The sequence below is a fragment of the Colletotrichum jinshuiense genome, chromosome 1 (genome assembly GCF_051148585.1).
Source record: "Colletotrichum jinshuiense chromosome 1, complete sequence".
Taxonomy (NCBI): Eukaryota; Fungi; Ascomycota; class Sordariomycetes; order Glomerellales; family Glomerellaceae; genus Colletotrichum; species Colletotrichum jinshuiense.
Window position 1 is genome coordinate 1,680,387 of NC_139302.1, and position 19,568 is coordinate 1,699,954.

The 19,568-nt window shown below is 55.5% G+C and overlaps 5 protein-coding genes across 5 annotated transcripts; 3 read left to right on the forward strand and 2 right to left on the reverse strand.

The window, feature by feature from the left end:
* Nucleotides 1-7,820: 7,820 nt before the first annotated feature.
* EsH8_I_000460 (uncharacterized protein) lies at nucleotides 7,821-8,429 on the forward strand (the record flags this gene model as incomplete). The annotated part of the gene is made up of 1 exon (XM_083267873.1): nucleotides 7,821-8,429. One exon carries the CDS (start codon nucleotides 7,821-7,823, stop codon nucleotides 8,427-8,429), a length of 609 nt encoding a protein of 202 aa, XP_083118311.1.
* Nucleotides 8,430-8,949: 520 nt separating this feature from the next.
* Nucleotides 8,950-10,609, forward strand: EsH8_I_000461 (DNA primase subunit PRI1; the record flags this gene model as incomplete). The annotated part of the gene is made up of 4 exons (XM_083267874.1): nucleotides 8,950-9,173; nucleotides 9,228-9,422; nucleotides 9,484-9,930; nucleotides 9,985-10,609. The coding sequence occupies 4 exons, from the start codon at nucleotides 8,950-8,952 to the stop codon at nucleotides 10,607-10,609; spliced, it is 1,491 nt and encodes a 496-aa protein (XP_083118312.1).
* Nucleotides 10,610-10,730: 121 nt separating this feature from the next.
* On the reverse strand, nucleotides 10,731-12,107 carry EsH8_I_000462 (tRNA (guanine(9)-N(1))-methyltransferase; the record flags this gene model as incomplete). Its single annotated transcript, XM_083267875.1, has 1 exon — nucleotides 10,731-12,107. One exon carries the CDS (start codon nucleotides 12,105-12,107, stop codon nucleotides 10,731-10,733), a length of 1,377 nt encoding a protein of 458 aa, XP_083118313.1.
* A 744-nt stretch (nucleotides 12,108-12,851) lies between these two features.
* On the forward strand, nucleotides 12,852-15,728 carry EsH8_I_000463 (mismatch repair ATPase MSH2; the record flags this gene model as incomplete). Its single annotated transcript, XM_083267876.1, has 3 exons — nucleotides 12,852-12,875; nucleotides 12,927-13,058; nucleotides 13,116-15,728. The coding sequence occupies 3 exons, from the start codon at nucleotides 12,852-12,854 to the stop codon at nucleotides 15,726-15,728; spliced, it is 2,769 nt and encodes a 922-aa protein (XP_083118314.1).
* Nucleotides 15,729-18,098: 2,370 nt separating this feature from the next.
* Nucleotides 18,099-18,868, reverse strand: EsH8_I_000464 (uncharacterized protein; the record flags this gene model as incomplete). Its single annotated transcript, XM_083267877.1, has 4 exons — nucleotides 18,099-18,193; nucleotides 18,253-18,450; nucleotides 18,516-18,635; nucleotides 18,691-18,868. The coding sequence occupies 4 exons, from the start codon at nucleotides 18,866-18,868 to the stop codon at nucleotides 18,099-18,101; spliced, it is 591 nt and encodes a 196-aa protein (XP_083118315.1).
* Between the last annotated feature and the right edge of the window lie 700 nt (nucleotides 18,869-19,568).

The following is a 19,568-nucleotide window of genomic DNA, read 5'->3' on the forward strand; positions in this document are numbered from 1 at the left end:
AAAAGAGAAAAAATACCTTGGGATGCAGGGCACAGGTGACCGTCACCGGGACCAGGGGCGCAGAGGCGCGATGATGGGAAATGGAAATGGCGGGTGGAACTCATGCGATGGGAGTGAGTGATAGGGCCGGGTTGACAAAAAGAGGAGTCGAGGTTGATGAAAATAGAAAGTAGAAAGACGGGCGGTGGAGAGAGGAGGAGCTTGGCTTTGCGTGTGCCCTTTAGTGTATCCGTAGGGTGCTGCAAGATGCAGATATTTGCCCGTTGCCTGCCTGTCCCTTGCTACGTGAGGGAACTGTGAACCCGAGCGGCCAGATGGGATGAAATTGGAATTTGGGCGGCCGAGCTGTGAGGAGGGGCTATGAGTGGCGGCAGTCTGGCGGCGGCGGTGGTGGCGCTGCTGCTACGACAGTAGTTACTGATGCTGCTGCTGCTGCTGCTGCTGCGTGGCGCGGAAGGGAAGCGGGTGGGATGCGGGCGGGTGCCACGGTGCCAGGAGCAGAATGGCAGCAACCGTGGGGCGGCGGGCGGGAGAGCTGACGGACGGGGCGGACGAGATTGGCCGCGACGGGAAATGTGAAATGCGACTTTTAGTGCTGTGAATGCGAAATAAGACCCAGAAAGCTCATCAAACCGGGCTGCTGGTTGGCACTCGCTAGATAGACTAGACTGGAGAAGGTCGCAATGTTGATGAGCCCTGGCCCCAGTCTGGGTTGAGGGCCCAGTTCGTGGTGGAGGTGGCTCAGTTGCTGTTGCATTGGAAGTGGTTAAGCTGCAAAGGAGGCAAGAGACACACCCGCATCGTGGATCAGCCCTCGACTCTGCGCCCTGTGATTCGCCGGGCCTGCCACACCCTCGATCCCACTGCTGGGGCCTCTGCAGTTGCTGTCGGCTGCCCGGGCCCACTCCTGGTCAGTGTTGGAAACAATGACCTCATACTGTGCACCCGAGACCTTTTTCTGCCCGGGAGTACCTCGGCACGCCACACCACGGGGACCTGCCCTTCTTTGACTGACGGCTGACCTGCCCGGTCCCAGACGGACGGGCGGGCGCCAGGCGCACCTTACCCAGAGGGAGGGAGTCGGCTTCCCCTTCCGGCCGCCGAGTGTCCTCAGTTTGCCAGCCGAATGAAATCCTGAGGTATCAAAGCCGCTCACCGTATCGTGTGTTGCAGCACGCCCCGTCGAGACTTCCCCGGCCAACTTGCCGGCCAGCCTCCGACAGCTTGTAAATCACCAAGCCGCCCATACGGGACGCCCTGGTGAGCATGGAAGGGAGGGGGAGGGTCAAAGGGTGCCACGCTATACATCCATCGCATCACGGCTGTCAGCTACGCACCCACGCCTTACGTACGACTCTATGCGTCCACAGTGCTTCTCGATATCAAGACATACATCGTCCCAGGCCTGCCAGGTCCGCCAGGTCTGCCAGGTCCGGCTCCCCCCCTACAGCAAGCCAGTGGATGACCATATCGGGAGGACCTTGCCATGGGCTGGCGGTTCATCAAGGGGGATTGGAATATTATCTCTTCTCGGACCTGGACCTTTCGAACCTGAGCACATTTTCATCTGCCGAGAGCTGTTCTGAACCCACAAGGCAATCCAGATGAGTCGCGCGCACAAGACAGCCAGGGAGCCTGAGACACTGGAAGGCTCGGATGGACCGCCGCGCCGCTGCAATTCCAACAGCCAAACCAAGCCGCATGCCAGACCGCACGATAGCGCCCTCCTCAGGGACCTGTCTTGGCCCAAGCCCCCCCTTTGGTCCCTATCCGACGTCGTGTAGACGCACCCAAAGACCGAATGGCCAATGGCGAATGGCGGAGAGTCGACCGACTCCGATATGGCTTTCTATAATGTTTCTTTCCAGGCAGCATTGCAAGCAAAAAGCAAGACATTTGCATCTGCCTCGTTGCGCAGATACTGTCGCAACCCCGCGGCCGAAGAGCCCTGCAGTGCGGGGGCCAAATGGATGTGTACCAAGAGAAAATCTCGGGAAAGCCAAAGCCAGAGCAAACCCTTCATACCGTCGAGTCGCTAGTCGCCAATCGAGTGGGCGACGGTGGGATCCGGTGTGGGTTTGGCATCCTAACGGTGTGCTCCCTACCACCCGCTCAAACCATCCTGAACACCAAGAGAGCAACGATCCGCGATGGCTGCCTCCAGATTGGCCAGCCTTGATTAACTGGATCTCCCAAGACGTCCCAAAAGGGATTCCCGAGTGCTGCCGCGCCGCCACAGTGTGACGGGTGGTTCGACCTGACTGGGCAAAGGTGCCATGCTGCCTCATTCCAGCCATCCTTCCACCTGAAGACGGCGCGCCCTCACCGGCCCCAACGATAAGACAGTCATTGACCCTGTCGGCTTACGACAAATGCGATGCCAAACTTCCTTTGATGTCCGTAAAGCCCGGGAGTTATCAACAACAGCAACGACGGCTTTTGCGAGACAGCGTTTTACTCTTTCGAGCTTGTCTCCTCCAATTTCTCCAGAGTGTAACGGAGTCTGTTCATCCTCAACCGCAGCTTTGCTGATCCCAATCTACCATCCGGGGTTAGCCTTTTGTGCTTTCTCGGGGCATTGATTGGAGGGTGCCAACGTGCCTCGCCTCGAGCACATGTGCAACACACGAAAGACTGGACTCTAGCCAAAAACCCGGCGGCCTGGGACAACGCTTCGGTTCAAACCGACGTAGAGAGCTTGACATAAATAATGCCTCCAATAGTTCAGACGGACACACAACCGAGCGACGTCGCGTTGTCCCGGCTGTATTCAAGTTATGCTAGGGAAACGTGCGATGGTGGTCCTTTCCCCTCATTCGGCGGCGTATGCAAGGGACTCAACAGGCGAATGTCGGCCGGTGGAGGGGCCCAGTTTACAGGACTCTAGTGCCTCAGTAGTCCCAGGCCGATTCCGAAACGGACAGCATTTCATCCGGCGCCAAGATCGGCAAACCAAGAAGTTGGACGGAGCGACGGCAGCGCCAAGGGCACAACGTTGCCAAACGGAGGGCTGGGATGCTGCCAGAGCATGCTGGCCGGCGGAGATGACGCAGCATTCCACGATGCACGTTTTCTGGCGCCCTCCGGGTGTGTGCCAAGGAAAACCATCGAAGTGTTCTCCCGGCCATGAAGCTATCATGACCGATGCCTGGCGGAACATGGACAGCGTCGGACTCCCACTGAAAGAGGCTGAAGTTAGTAGGCGGCCTTGTCCCGTCAGCACAGCGAAACTGGGTCCAGTATGACGCAACTGAGGGGACACTGCCAGTTCTGCACGGGTCACACCATCCACACCGCAGGCTTGGCGCCCAGGACTAGGATACATGAGATCTCCCGACCGATGGGACAAAATGATGAGGCGGGACGGGCAAGATTTTTCGTAGCGTCAGGTGAGAGGTGACCCCCAGTCCAATCCGTCACAGGTGCCAGGGGATGATCCCAATTGGCGAAACCGTAGCTCAACCAGGAACCAGCATCTTTTCAAGGATGCCCGCGCAACCGCGATTGCACTGTGTGCAGGCAGCTGCAAAGGGCGGGTGTTTCCCGGCTGCCTCTGGCTTGGGGACCTTAATTTAATATTTTTTTTCCCTCTTGTCTCTCGCTCTCCATATCTGAATACGGAGAATTGGAAGGGTTCCGGAAATAAACTGGAGACTGACGTTGGCGTTTACGAAAACACATGGAGCCCGCCGGATCCGAACTAGAATCCCCGTCCCATCCATCTTCAGCTGTTGCCAGCCGCGTTTCGCAGCGAGGATCGGCGATAGGCCTCCAACCGATCATTAACAATATATGCCCTCAACCAGATGGGAACAGCAGCACTCGCTGCATCAACAGCGTTGCCAACAATTGATGATAGTGCAATTTGTACCGATGAGTGCCTCTATACGAAACGCTTCTAGATCATTTTTGATGGTCGAGTGGGACCGCCAGCCTAATTTACCCAAACTCTTAATTGCAGACGATCTTTGAACATGAGGCGGCGGAGGAAATGGGCCGCCTGTGAGACACACACACGACAGCACATGCTGCACACGTCGCCCCCCGGCTCCGGCTCATGGCACCCTTGGGAGGCGTTCGCCGCCCAGCCGTGATATCCCAAGACATAGAAAATATCCCAGGCTGACCCGAGCGCCCGGGACTTGCTCGAATCAGGCCACATAACCGAGCTGCACATGCGAAGGGAGATTGTATTTCAAGACATATCGTGGCCGAGCATTCTGCGCAGCGGGCAGACGCCGAGACTCGTTGTCTTGAACACGTGTGTTCGAGTGCCCGGCTCCGCGTTGCCCCTGTCTCTCTCTCTTCCACACTCCCGCAGGGAGTTCTGCGATGGACCAACAGCCGCCGGGGTCACGACCTCCCTAGAGCCCGTCGGCCCTACCATGGCACGCAGTCTGGGGTTGGCATTTGCTAATCGTTCTCATATCACAAGTCAGGCTAGACTCGGGTCTCTATCGGAGTCATTCTAGTGTTCACTAACTCGTGTGCCTGACACATTGGAGGGCAAGTGTAGTCCGAGGCCTCGAACTCAACGCCTGCTCGGAAAAGGTACTTCAAGGAGCGACTTGCCGACTGGCATGCTGGCTGGTCAGACTCTATCGACCAAGGCCCAGAATACGATCGCAGCCATGCCTACGTTTGCCAGCAGAGGAACGCTCTGGGTTTCGCATTCACGTGCTGGTGTCGTTCAATAAAAACAGATACCATCCGGTGTCGAGCCCTATGAGAGCCACACGAGGGCGGTCTTTGAACAATGTGCTTTCGGTTCGTCCAGCCGGCTGGGCCACGTCTGCGAGCCCCGTTCGTCCTGAAGCGGGCACCTCGATGCTCGCCGTCCTACCCCACGATTCGTATGGAGGCCTACGTTCTGACTCGTTTGGGCCTTCTCGCCTTCATGCCACGCATGCCAGTGCAATATCTTATTTCATGATCGCCCTGACAGCGAACGTCGAGAAAAAACTGCTCGCTCACTCTCACGCTGGTGGCCCGGAATTCCGGCTACCTATGAACAACAGTATTAGCCACATGATTATTTTTTTCACTCTTTGATCCGCTTTTCTGAACCCTTGGTGTCTCGTCGTTGCTCGTTCTTCCGTCCATCTTCGTCCATTAGCATCCTTCCACAACATGAGCTTACACAACGGACATTCTGTCTCTGTTATTCCTCTCCTTGTATTCTTATTTGCAGGATCCTTTGCGGCCCTCAATGCTTTATTGCACGAGTATTTTCCATGGTAAACAGACAATGTAAACCGACAGGAGCTGCTCTGAAAATTAGCCGGCCTTCGTCAAACGTACGGTTCCAGCGGCGAAACCCGCAATTGCTGCTCACGGGGTCTGTCACTCTAATGGACGTGTGGTTACCATATAACACGTGGACTATCAGAAAGTCGCCTCCCGTGCGTTACAGCTCCTGACTGTTGCTCATCTGCATCTCCGTAGAGCTTCTGGCTTCTTCATTGCTCACAGACAGCTTTATCAGGACCATCTGGCCGATACTCATAGATGGGGGAACTTACAATGGCCACAGCGGCCCCTGAACCCCCCACCTTGTGAAACTCACGATGGAGCCGAAAGTCCTGGTAATGATGTACCCAATGGCCGCTACCAAGAGGTCCTTCGCCATCAAGGGACCTCCTTACTCGCCGCAACTTCTTTCCCGAAGCGCTCGATGAGCCCGCTTAAGAGAAAACATCTACGAGGCTCCTTTCATGGAAGATGATGAAGATGCCGTTGCTGCAAATCTTATGATGCACCAGTGCCAGCATCATCGCCTACCGTGTATTTCTGTTGGATTACCCAGTCAGAATACGGGCAGGCGGCCAGGCCACGGGAAGCGGCAGCAGTCGGGCCCGGAGATTCTACCTCCGGGCCGCCAACGGCGATATCTTCAACAGCTGCTGCTTCCGCTGGCTGCCTCTCTTTTCTTCCTTACACATCTACAACAACCAATACAGTACCAGTTTTGCTCTCTTCGTTACGTCTGATTTACCACTCGTACGGGTATCCTGTGATACCAACAATTTCCCAAGAGGCACTCTCCCGAAGTTGAGAGGCTGTATTCTTCCAAATGTCGTCGTTTGTTGCGGATTGTTTAACTTACTTATAAATACTATTAGGGCCATAGGTAAATCACAATTTCCTTCTCACCTTGTTCACAAGGAAGGTTTATAGAGAGTTATCGTTCTATACTTATTACTGGCCAAGGGAAACATCGTAGAAGGCCTGGTCTCAGCAGGTCTTGCATCCTCAAGCTGGTCATCGTGGCGCAATAAGTACGGTATGGCGAAGCTCCGTAGAGCTGCCGTGGCGACTTGCGGTGGGGAGCTGGCTTACCAGTTCTACAACCACAAGTCATCGCTCACAAACCTTCATGGTGACCGCCACACCTTGTCGTCCCGACCTTTGTTTTGCCTGAGTGATGCGGGAGTTGAGCATTAAAATGCCTCAGCACATGCACTTGAACTCGAATCAGAATTACGGTCGGAAGAACTCTATAAGGCTGCAGCTTCGAGATGATGAACCCGCTCTAGTGATATGCGAGATATGAGGCATCTGCAGGGACGGACAGGGACGGACAGGGAAATCGTACCATGATGAAGAAATATAAGGGCCGTAGAATGACGACAGTCCTGTCGAACTGGGTAGGCCGCGTATTTCTGGGCCACTGACACAGACCATCACTGAGGGCGGCGTTTCAAGGAAGGAGCTTAGTATGACTTTCACCAGAGAGCTACGAGGGCGAATGCGGAGGATGAGGTTAATGTCTGTTTGATATGCAGGTAGTGTAAACCCCAGTACATTACATGATTTCATATTGTTGTCGCGACCTTTGGCTCTTCTGACCGCCCAACCCCAGTGGTTCATGCTATATGGATCTGAAGTATCTTCTTTCCTGGGGATGTTGGTACCCTTGGCTGATATCTTTTTACTACCGGCTGCTCCTTCCTCTGTGAGATGTATGGGGGCACATCCACCTTGGGCAAGGAGCGGTGGCAAGGACCCAACCGTACCTACCCTTCCAGCGTTGGTTAAATGTCTTGGTACTTCCACCTGTCCCGCCTACTTAATTCAACAACGGCTTCTTCTGCTTCAAACCCTCTTGTGAACTCTCCTCGCAACCTCGCCATCAAGACTAGAAGCTTCCTATCTCTGTATTTGGAGCAGACAATCGTCAAGAACGTCGAGATGGACACTTTGATCGGTCATAAACGTGCAGCATCAGAACCGATCGACATGCGGGCAGCCAAGCGTAGCAACACTACGCCTTTGGACACTCAGATCAAACTGGAACCAGGAGAATGTCATACTTTTGACAGGGAGCCGCTTGATCCCAGCAAACCGCGCCCTGGAAATGCAGGAGAAACAAGCACCACGGAGCATCTGTTGGCTGCTAGTTGGTAGGACTATTGTCAGCCTTGTCCACGATTGAACAGCACGCTAACACGGTAAAATCTAGGGAGTTCGCACGAGGAACTGTGACGATCTTCGCGGGCGAGGGAAGAACAAAATTTGTCATCCATAAACACCTGATACCATCCAACGTCGTTCAGGCTATGAGGAACCCAGAAGCGGCAGCCCTGCCTGCAGGCGAGATATATCTTGCAGATGAGGAGGCAGACACTGTTGGACTGATGGCACTTTGGTGCTATCACCGAGAATTACCAACTGTTCCACCGCACGCGTTGGCAAGACCATTTGCACTCGCGCAGGCTCAAAACGTACGACAACTCCTTCCACCGCCTAAGTCCGAGACAGAACTCAAAGGACCGCCACCAGTCTCTGATTCACCAAGACGATCCCAGTCAAGAGCACCCATGTCCTATATACAACTCCAGAGTCTTTCGATGTACTACGATCCGCTCCCGAATTTGGTCTCCTTCGAGGAAGTTAGACTGAGCGAGTGCCAGAACATGAAGATTGGCGCGAGAAACGACAAGAGGGTGTGGGAGTGCATAAAATACGACAAAGCGAACGAAGATGGAGGTCAAGGTCTAGACAGACATGACGGCGGTGTGGAGGTTATCAGGAAGTACCTCCAAGACTCCGAAGGCATTTCTGTCTTTGCGGCAAGCAACGCTCGCGTGGAGGCAGAGCTTCTACAGCTCAAGCTCGTCCGCCTCTCCGCAATGGCTGCGAAATATGGCTGGAACAGACTACTCGCTTCCTCTCTATTTGCATACGCCAAAGGCGAGATAGTATTCAACCGTCGATCTCCCGCCGCAAGACACATTGATTTAGCTTATTCCTTCACCCACGGTTTGCCAGGCTTGCGAGAATTCATGGCTGCATATGCCAGCGCAACCAGTCACACTTACAATACCCGTGTCGAACTAATCAACCTCTGTCCCAAGCACCCAGACTTCCTTCGGGATGCCATGCTGCAATCCGATTCCCTCCCCGTTGCCTTCAATCCATTGGTCTAGTATACCACGAAGTATAACGCTGACGGGTCCGAGAGAGCAAGGGAATGATCCGAGTCGGTGGCCTGTCTTTGTTTTGCTTGTTTTACTGTAGCTAGTTGAGATACGGATTCGCAGAACGAGTTTTGATAAAATACTATCCAAACCAAAATACGTTATATTTTGATGACGATGCTTAATTTTGACATTCTTCTTTGTAACACGACCTAGTCATTAGCAAGCAGGTGTGCCATTGAGTGATTGTAGATGAGGTTGATGCCGCGTTTGCTGATGACTAAGGAAAAGAAGGGGACCATCCTGGGACCCTTTACGCGAGAAAACGCGCTCGGGACGCGACCTCGACATATCAGCACCCGCCCGCATTTTTGAGTTGCCCCGGCGAATTACCCAGGGAAAGCGACGCTTGCAGACCGAGCATATCGCAAAATCCCAATCTCAAACCTACCTTCAAGCAAAAGCGATGCCGCATTCCGTGTCCCCAGAAGCAAACTCACCCAACACCGCCACGGTACCCGACGAAACAATGGCTGATTCCCCTGTCCCCAACGGCACCAGCCAAGCGACGGAAGACGATGTTGCGATGGCTGAGGCCGATGCACCGGCAACGGCCCCTCCTGAGGAGAAGAAGGAGGTCAAACTGGAAGAGCTATTTGCAGATGCGGACTCGGACGACGAGTTTCCCAGCTCGAGACCACAGGACACGCCGACGTCGAGTTCCCCTGAAATCGCAACGCCCCTTTCTCCAACGTGAGTGTGTCCTCGCACCGACCCAATGGCTAGATGCTAACGTGGGGGGCACAGAGACGTCGCAGACTTGAAAGCATCGGATCCCGAAGTGATGCGTAGTTTCTACCAGCGCCTGTTTCCTTGGAGATACCTCTTTCAGTGGCTGAATCACAGCCCCTCACCGACGGACGACTTCCGCCACAGAGAGTTCGCCTTCACATTGCAGAACGACGCATACCTACGATACCAATCCTTCGGCTCCCACGATCTGTAAGTTGCGGATCCCTCCTCCTCGCACCCCACCCTCTTCGGTCGCGACTAACATTTTCAGCCTCCGAAAAGATGTCCTCCGCCTCATGCCCTCCCGTTTCGAAATCGGCCCCGTCTACAGCACGAACCCACGCGACCGCAAGACCCTCCGCAACGCCAACGCCTTCAAGCCCCTCGCCAAGGAGCTGTGCTTCGATATTGATTTGACGGATTACGACGAGATCAGAACGTGCTGCGACAAGGCAAACATTTGCAACAAGTGCTGGCAGTTCATCACAATGGCGATCAAGGTTGTCGACGTCGCGCTGCGGGACGACTTTGGGTTCAAGCACATCATGTGGGTGTACTCTGGACGAAGAGGTGCCCACGCCTGGGTATGCGACAAGAAGGCGAGGACGATGGGCGACCAGATGCGGAGATCGATCGCGGGATACCTCGAGGTTATCAAGGGTGGCGCGCAGAGCGGGAAGAAGGTCAACCTCTGGCGGCCGCTGCACCCCCACGTTGCGTAAGTACGCCGCACCGATTGCGGCCGTTCAGATTACTGACATGTCCCCTGCAGACGGAGTTTGGAAACACTCAAATCCCACTTCCAAGAAGACGTCCTCGAGGCGCAAGACCCCTGGGCCTCCAACGAGCGCGCAGAGCGCCTCCTCCAGCTCCTCCCTGATAAGACCCTCAACGATTCCCTCCGCAAGAAGTGGGACGCCGCGCCGGGGCGGTCATCCATCTCCAAATGGGCCGACATCGACACCGTCGCCAAGAGCGGCGCGAGCAAGAACCTGGACGCGAAAGCGCTGCTCGAGGCCAAGCAGGACATTGTGCTCGAGTACACGTACCCGCGCCTCGATATCGAGGTCAGCAAGAAGCTGAACCATTTGCTCAAGTCGCCCTTCGTCGTCCACCCGGGCACGGGCAGGGTGTGCGTGCCCATTGACACCAAGCAGCTTGAGGAGTTCGATCCGCTGGGCGTGCCGACGGTGCAGAGCCTGCTGGCGGAGATTGATGCGTGGAAGGGCGACGGCGGCGCGGAGGAGTCATCGCAACAGAAGAGCGTGCAGGACTGGGAGAAGACGAGCTTGAAGCCGTACGTGGAGCAGTTCCGGGCCTTTGTCATTGGCTTGATGAAGGACGAGAGGGACGTCAAGGTCAAGCGGGAGAGGGAAGAGGATGCCATGGATTTCTGAATCAATCGACACGACTTGTATGATGGGGGGGGTATATCTGGTTAATGGGTCGGTGTTTCTGTCATTTTAACAGCAAAAGGGTGGGGGTATTTTATTACTTTTAATCGCCTGCCATGCCGGGCTATGAAGTACTCACGGCCTCCTTCGCCCCTCCTTCTTGAGCCGTCTCCTTCGGCTCAGGCGCCGCTACGTTTTCTGTGATAGTTTGCTTCTCATCCAAATCTTCCTCGCCCTCCTCGTCGAACCTGCTGTCCTCGATCTCGCCACTGGCTTCCTCAACGGCGGGGGTGCCGCTGGCGCTACCGGCAGCCTCCCCTTTAAGCGCGGCCTCCTTGCGCTTCGGGATGACGCTCAGGAACGCCTCGGCCCAGTCGCCGGTCTCGAGCCACTTGAGCATGATCTCGACGACGTGGTTCGTCGCGAGCACCCGCCGACTCGACATGGTCATGTACTCGCCGATGGGCAGCTTGGCCGTGCGGATGCCCATCTCGCGCGCGCGGCGGTGGCACAGCCCCTTTTCGCGGTTGCGGTCAACGAGACCGCCGATGACGTAGCTCGTGTTCGGCTCGAGGCGGTCGAGGGTGTTGACCGAGTCGGAGGAGAGGTAGACAATGTTCTTGAGGTCGTCGGCGGGCTCGGGCTCGGGGTGCGGGTTGGGGGCGGAGTCGAGGACGTCCCTCACCACCGCCGGCTTCCTGGCCGCGCCGGCCTCGTCCGTGGGCTTCAGGACGTCAATGACGTCGCCGCCCCGCGGGCCCTTCATCAGCTCGTCCGCGTCCTTCGAGGCCGCGACAAAGTCGCCCTCGACGAGCCGCACGCCCTTCCAGTGGATGTGCTGGCTCCCCAGCGTCGTCTCGAACCGCTCCTTGAGCAGGCCGCCGTACGAGCTGACGTACAGGTGGGCGCGGAACCGGGCGGCGCGGTTGTCCGAGTACGAGCGCGTGATCTGGCTCGCGAGGGAGACGAGCTCCTTCTCGAGCATGTACTTTTCAAAGTCGCAGTCGAGGATCAGCGTGACGGGGACCTGGGTCGAGGGCTGCTTCGGGGTCTTCCTCTTTGGCGGGATGGCGACGGTCGAGGGGTCGATGCCCTTGGCCTCGGCCTCGGCGAAGACGGCGGCGATCTCCTCGCGGCGGGCGGCCTGGCGGTCGTGGCGCTTCTCCTTGCGCTTGCGCTTGCGGTCCTCGCGGCCGTCCTCCCACGCGGCCTTGCGCTTCATCTTGCGGAGCTGGTTTTTGGAGACTTTGGGTTCGCCGGACGCGTCGACGGCGGGGGATTCAGAAGCGTCGGCTTCTTGGCCGTCGTCCTGCTCTGCCGGCAGTGTCTCGGCGGCGCCGTCTGTTTGTTCGACCCCGCCACCGCCGGCCGTAGCGCTCGGCGCCGCTGCGCCGTCGCCATTGGCGGCCGCGGGAGGGGCGGCGACCTCCTCCGGCCTGGCGTCGGGCATGTCGAGGTCCTTGGCTGGCTGATTGACGGGTTCTGCGGCCGGGTTCTCCATCGCTGCGGTCGTGAGGCTGGATACGGGTGCAAAGTTTGGGGCTGCAAGTGGGGGACTTTTGCGAAATTTCGTCGATGCTCTGCTCTGGCGGTCCAGGTGCGGCTGCGCAGCGGGCGAGCTGCAGGCGCGCGCTAACCCTCTTGTGGTATATTGCGGGGCGGACGGTGCAGTTGCGGCGCCGCGACAGAGAACTCTAGCTCTGATCTGCAGAGTCCTGAGCAGCAGCATGAACGCAACGGGAACCCAGCTGCGGCGTTGCAGACGAGGAGCGTTGCGTCTACAATAAATAGATCACTGAGGTGTTTTAAGTGAGGCGAAGAACATTGGTTTAGTATGTTGCTGTTTTATCAGTGCGTAGTGTCATATTGTGAATGGAATTGTTTAGAGGTGCCGAAGGAGATGAACCGTAGAACAATGCAACGAACGACCTGTCGGCATCTAGCCCCCCTAAAATAAAATAAAAGCTTAGACCAGGTGATAAGCTCCCTAGAAATCTGGCCAGCCATCACCCGCAACGGCAGATAACCCTGGGCAGCCGGCTACCGTCTTTCCGATTGGGCTTAGCGCCATCGCGTCGCGTCTCCCCGCTGAACGGGCATTTCCAGACGCGCCACCCGGGAAACCACTTTAACACCGCGCACTCTGGAGAAGCCGCGCTACTTGCGGATTACACTCACTCTACTTGTCACCTATATTCTGCTTCTAGTTTTGTCGTTCCCTTGATTGCTTGATCACAGTTCCAAGATGTCTTCAAGACCTGAATTGAAGGTTTGCATCTGCAGCAACAGCTTCTCAGGTTTATAGCTAACTCGTCACCAGGTCGACGACGAACACGGCTTCATCCGTTTCTTTAAGTCCCTCCCGGCCGTCCACGAAGACACGGTCCGCATATTCGACCGAGGCGATTGGTACACGGCACACGGAGAAGATGCCAACTTTATTGCCCGCACAGTACGTCTTGCAATTCTCATGTTCCTTCAAGCCGCGAGCTGACCCTTTTCCTTGCAGGTATACAAGACGACATCCGTCGTAAGGACGCTCGGTAGAGATGACAAGACGGGGCTCGCCTCGGTGACAATGACCGTCACGGTCTTTCGACAGTTTCTCCGAGAAGCGCTGTTCAAGCTGGGCAAGCGGATAGAGATATGGGAGAGCACGGGCGGCCGCATGAACTGGAAGGTCGTCAAGCAGGCGTCGCCAGGCAACCTGCAGGACGTGGAGGAGGACTTGGGCGGCCAGGTCGAGGCCGCGCCGATGATCCTTGCCGTCAAGATCTCCACCAAGGCCTCCGAGGCTAGGAGTGTGGGTGTCTGTTTCGCGGACGCCAGTGTGCGAGAGCTGGGCGTCAGCGAGTTCCTTGACAATGACCTCTTTTCCAACTTCGAGGCCCTCCTCATCCAGCTGGGCGTCAGAGAGTGCCTCGTCCAAACGGACAAAGCAGACAAGAACAAGGACCCGGACCTTGCGAAGCTGAAGCAGATCATCGGCAACTGCGGCGTTGCCATCTCGGAGCGGTCAGCTGGCGAGTTTGGCACCAAGGACATCGAGCAGGACCTGGCGCGTCTTCTCAAGGACGAACGGGCGACGAACCTCCTCCCCCAGACCGACCTCAAACTGGCCATGGGCTCAGCCGCGGCACTTATCAAGTACCTCAGCGTGCTCCACGACCCGTCCAACTTTGGGCAGTATCAGCTGTACCAGCATGACCTCTCCCAGTTTATGAAGCTGGATGCGGCGGCGCTGAAGGCGCTGAACCTGATGCCCGGCGCCCGTGACGGCGCCAAGACGATGAGTCTGTTCGGTCTGCTCAACCACTGCAAGACTCCAGTCGGCAGCCGGTTGCTGTCGCAATGGCTCAAGCAGCCCCTCATGAACAGGGAGGAGATTGAAAAGCGTCAACAGCTTGTCGAGGCCTTCGTCAACGACACGGAGCTAAGGCAAACCATGCAAGAGGAGCACCTCCGCTCCGTTCCGGATCTCTACCGCCTCTCTAAGAGATTCCAGAGGGGCAAGGCAAACCTTGAGGATGTTGTCCGCGCGTATCAGGTCGTCATTCGGCTGCCCGGCTTCTTGGGAACTTTGGAGGGCGTCATGGACGAAGCCTACAGAGACCCTCTCGACGAAGCATACACATCGCCGCTCCGTGAGCTATCCGATAGTCTCTCTAAGCTTTCGGAGATGGTTGAGACCACAGTGGACCTGGATGCATTGGACAACCACGAGTACATCATCAAGCCAGAGTTTGACGACAGCCTGAGGATCATCAGGAAGAAGCTCGACAAGCTCAAGAGAGACATCGACCAGGAATTCTCCGACGCCGCCCGCGATCTGAGACAGGAAGTGGGCAAGAAGATTTTCCTCGAGAACCACAAGGTCCACGGATACTGCATGAGGCTTACAAGACAAGAAGCCGGTGCCATCCGGAACAAGTCGGGCTACCAAGAGTGCTCGACCCAGAAGAACGGAGTCTACTTTACGACCAAGACCTTGCAGAGCCTCCGACGCGAGTTCGACCAGCTGTCGCAAAACTACAACAGAACCCAGAGCAGTCTGGTTGGCGAGGTCGTCGGCGTGGCAGCATCCTACTGCCCAGTCTTGGAGAAGCTCGCGGGTGTCCTGGCTCACCTCGACGTCATCATCGCCTTCGCCCACTGCTCGGTTCACGCGCCGTCAGAATACGTCCGCCCCAAGATCCACAACCGGGGCGAGGGCGAGACGATCCTGAAGGAGGCTCGCCACCCGTGCTTGGAGATGCAAGACGACGTCCAGTTTATCACCAACGACGTCACTCTGACCAGAGACAAATCGTCCTTCCTCATCATCACCGGTCCCAACATGGGCGGAAAGTCGACCTACATCCGCCAGATCGGCGTCATCGCCCTCATGGCGCAGATCGGCTGCTTCGTGCCCTGCACCGAGGCCGAGATGACCATCTTCGACTCCATCCTCGCGCGTGTGGGCGCCAGCGACTCCCAGCTCAAGGGCGTGTCGACATTCATGGCCGAGATGCTCGAGACGGCTAACATCCTGAAGTCGGCGACGGCCGAGTCGCTCATCATCATCGACGAGCTGGGCCGCGGCACCTCGACCTACGACGGTTTCGGTCTGGCGTGGGCCATCTCGGAGCACATTGTCAAGGAGATTGGCTGCTTCGCCATGTTCGCGACGCACTTCCACGAGCTGACGGCCCTGGCGGACGAGCACCCGCAAGTCCACAACCTGCACGTCACGGCGCATATCGGCGGCAGCGGAGGCGGCGAGAACACCAAGCGCGAGGTGACGCTGCTGTACAAGGTCGACGACGGCGTCTGCGACCAGAGTTTCGGCATCCACGTCGCGGAGCTGGTGAGGTTCCCCGACAAGGTCGTGCGCATGGCGAAGCGCAAGGCCGACGAGCTCGAGGACTTCACGTCCAAGCACGAGGACCTGGGGCTCAAGTACAGCAAGACGGACATCGAGGAGGGCAGCGCGCTGCTCAAGGACGTCCTGCTCAAGTGGAAGGAGGAGGTTGCCACGGGGGAGATGAGCAAGGAGGACATGGCGTCCAAGCTCAAGGGGCTGGTGATGGCGGACGAGAAGCTGCTCGCGAACCCATTTTTCCAGTCTGTCAAGACATTGTAAAGGGGCACGTACACCTGCGAAATCATCCGGGTCGAATAGGTTGCTACAATTTTTTGGCGCATGGCGTTGGGGGTTCTGGGCTGCGGATGGGCACTGTAATGATAAACTGGCAAGGTCTTTCTCTCTCGTCCGAGACGGCTATTATTTTAAGGAGACACTAGGCTACGTGGGACTATGTAGACGAAAAAGACAAAACCGCAATTGAAAGCAACAATATGACGAGCAAGCGGCCCTCTGCGACAACAACCGGAAGAAACCTAGCCTGATGAACCGTTAGTAAAGAGCAAGAGCAAAGGCGGTTGCGAATAAAACGGCGGGAATTGGGCAAGTATATCAGACAAAAAGATAGAACGGTGATGTTTCGAATCATTAACATTCATAAACAGCCTCTGAAGCTGAGTCTCATCATAGGAGCGGGGATTTGATTAAGGTGGGTGTGTGGCGGACGCAGGATTAAAACGTACCGTTGGTTGGCGCAGAAGAGCTATCGCTTGATGCAAATGACGGCATACTGTGACAGCGGAAGGAAATGACCATCACGGGCGAAGGCTGGGCAGAGGAGGAGACCTGGGTCTTGGTGTTAGCCATCTTGTGAGATCCAAAGCGAGCAAGCGTGGTGAATGGGAGTTTGGGTTTGCCAAGGGTCAGATAATGATAGAACGGTAATGTTTTGAATCATGTTGATAACAATCATAAACAGCCTCTGAAGCTGAATCTCATCATGAAGCGGGGGAGGGGTGCGGTGAGTGTTTGCTGTGGATCGGGAACTTACCATCACAACATAAAGTAGAGAATCGAGGCCGTGTTAGTTCGTACAGGCAGGTACACAGAGAATCTGAAGGGCAGTTAGTCAACTGAAACCAAAAAGCTTGGTCGAAATGCGTCGGATTAAGGGGAGTTGTGTCAGGAAAAAGATAGAACGGTTAAAGTTTGAATCATTTGTGTTCATAAACAGCCTCTGAAGCTAAGTTTCATCACGGAAAGGGCGCTGGGTGGGTCTTGGAGGTGTGTTGACAACTTACCACAGAAACGCGCAAAGACGTGGGAGAAGTATTAGATGGATATTGCTCACACATCTGGGCCCGAGATTATATGTGAGACGCTACTTGGATAATGGTTAGTTGCTGCCATATCTCGCCAACTCAAAATACAAGGGTTTGTGGTGTACGAAGGATCAGAAAATGATAGAACGGTGATGGGTCGAATCATAAAATAATTCATAAACAGCCTCTGAAGCTAAAGATTCATCATGTCGAAGGGGAGGTGAAATACCGGGAGAGGATTCGATAAAACGTACCTTTGGGAAGAAGGGGTTGAGTATTGAATGTTGCAACTCAGGGGGGCAGGATGCGAGTTCATGTCCAAGCAGGCCGCACGCCTCATGTATCGCGACGGGTCGAAACCGCGCCTGAGCTGTTACCGTTCGTAGATTTCTGCCGCTTCTTTATTCCAGATGATGCATGCTATTGTTGTACATTGCCTGCACCTTTAAGGTTCTGTGTTAGTCAAATCTGCTAGTGTTGGATAAACGCGACAGTAGTGCGGAGTGAATTGGTGAAATCAGACAAATGATAGAACGGTGATGGGTCGAATCATAAAATAATTCATAAACAGCCTCTGAAGCTAATGTATCATCATAGAAAAGGGGTGGAACTAAAGCAGATGGAAGACTTACTCAGTGGCGAGACCACACTTAACCAACGATTGGCACAGCAAACTTCTTCAGGCCCTGGACTGGATGTCAGTACGGATGAAACGCAGTTAAGTACGAACGGATATTCATCGTGTATATAAAATCAGAAAAAAAGATAGAACGGTTATAGTTTGAATCATGTAGATCATAAACAGCCTCTGAAGCTAATGTATCATCATAGAGAGGGGGAAAGCAAGGTAGATGAACGACTTACCCGGCGATGAGACATATTACCTGATTGGCACATCTTTTTGTCGTTAAACCTGGTTCGCATGTCAGCATGTACTACAACCAGTAAGATGCAAGGAATGCAAAGTTGTAAACGCAAAGTCAGAAAATGATAGAACGGTGATGGGTCGAATCATAAAATAATTCATAAACAGCCTCTGAAGCTAGTATATCATCATGAAGGTGGGCAAAAGGCAGCAACATGCTAGAACGTACCGTGGTTGTGACGCAGTCGGCGGTGCGTCATTAGAGACAGGCACACATCACGCGAAGCTCAGAGAGCATGGGAAAAATAATACAATTCTCCATTTCCTCTAGCCGATGAGACTCCTCTCCTTTGCCCACAGTTTCCGCGGGCTGTGTATGTACAAACAACAGGAAAAATAAAGAGCATGCCTCGCTAGGCGGGTGGTGATGGGTAGTGGTTGTGGTGGTGGATGGTAGTGATTTTACTCGACAGTCGCCTTGACGGGGTTGATTTCGACCCCGTACTTCTCCTTGAGCCGCTCGCGTCTCCGCTCATCGTAGCCCGGTGGCCGAATGCCTGTGGAATGTCAGCCTCACTGGATATTGGCCCGATTGGCACCGAGAGGGGGAACACACCTCTGCCCTCGCCAATCTCTGCAATCGTCTCCTCGATCGGGCGCCTCTTGGCCTCGCGCTGGCGGATCTTGGCATCGAACTCGGCCTCGTCTGATTTCTCGTCATCCCAACCCCTAAGACGTCCACCAGTAACCTGGAAGACTCCTTGCCATGCGCCGAAGGCGGCACCCAGGCCGAGCACGACGGGCATTCTCTTCGCTGCAGGGTTGTGACGCGTAAGTATCCTGCCTCACAGCTTCAAAGTTCGGGAGGGGTATTCGTACTCGTCAATCCCAGGATGGAACCGGCAACGAAGCCGGCCGTCGCAGTGTTCCACGCATCGTCCTTTTGTCTCAGGTTGGCCATTGCCGACTGGGTGAAGCCGTACGCGCCGCCGCCAATCGCTACCAAGGTTTGTCAGAGGGGAGAGTTCGCAATTGGACGTGACTGGTGGCTTACTCATGACGGCAATGATGCCGCCGCTCCGGGTGAAGACGGACATGGCGCCAACGTTCTGTTTCTGGAGGGCGTTGTGGACGGCGGCCATGAAGAAACCGGTAGCGCCAAGGGCACCAGCGGCCGTGATGCTGGCCTTGATGGCATCCTTGGGGTGGAAGGTGTCGTCGTCGCCGGCCATGGTTGCGGGGTGGTTCGGAGTCGCGGGCCAGACACTCAATTGGAAAAGAAGTTGGTGAGGGATGTTGCGGAAGTTTGAGGTCAGGTTGAAGCTCCACGAATGGTGCTCCACCCCGGCGGTGGTCACGTGGATTACCTCGGTGTGGAGCCAATCAAATGGCATGCAAAGGTCAACTTGCCTGAGACTGCACGACACAGATGCATCATGGCGGCGTAAGGTGAGAGGGATGCTGTGGTAATCTTGAAAATACTTAAGAGATTTACAAGATTGATATTAAATGTGAATCACATACTTCCTGCTCAAAATGTCCGGTTTGCGCTCCGCTGGTTTCCTAGGCGTCTGGCGTCTTCCAGTTTTGTGTGAGGACTGGAATTGAGGGTTACGATTGGCTAAGGTGTAAGGTCAATGACTAAGCTTGCTTCAATTTGTATGGCAAGTCATGGGTCAGATCACATGACCTTCCCTGTGGCACCCACGATGTGGCAGTGGAAGCCATATCCCTGTTGTTCCATGTGATTCTAGCCATTGGCGGAACCTTACGGCGCATCTCTGAACTTGATTGCCCCATACCGAGCCCGGGGGCGATCTAAAGGACATCGGCACGGCGGGCAACGTCGGCGCTTAACCCCATTGACCAAGTTACAACGCCTCATCACTGCCCCGGGGAAGCTTCGCTGGCAAGGTACCTCACTGCCGTTGT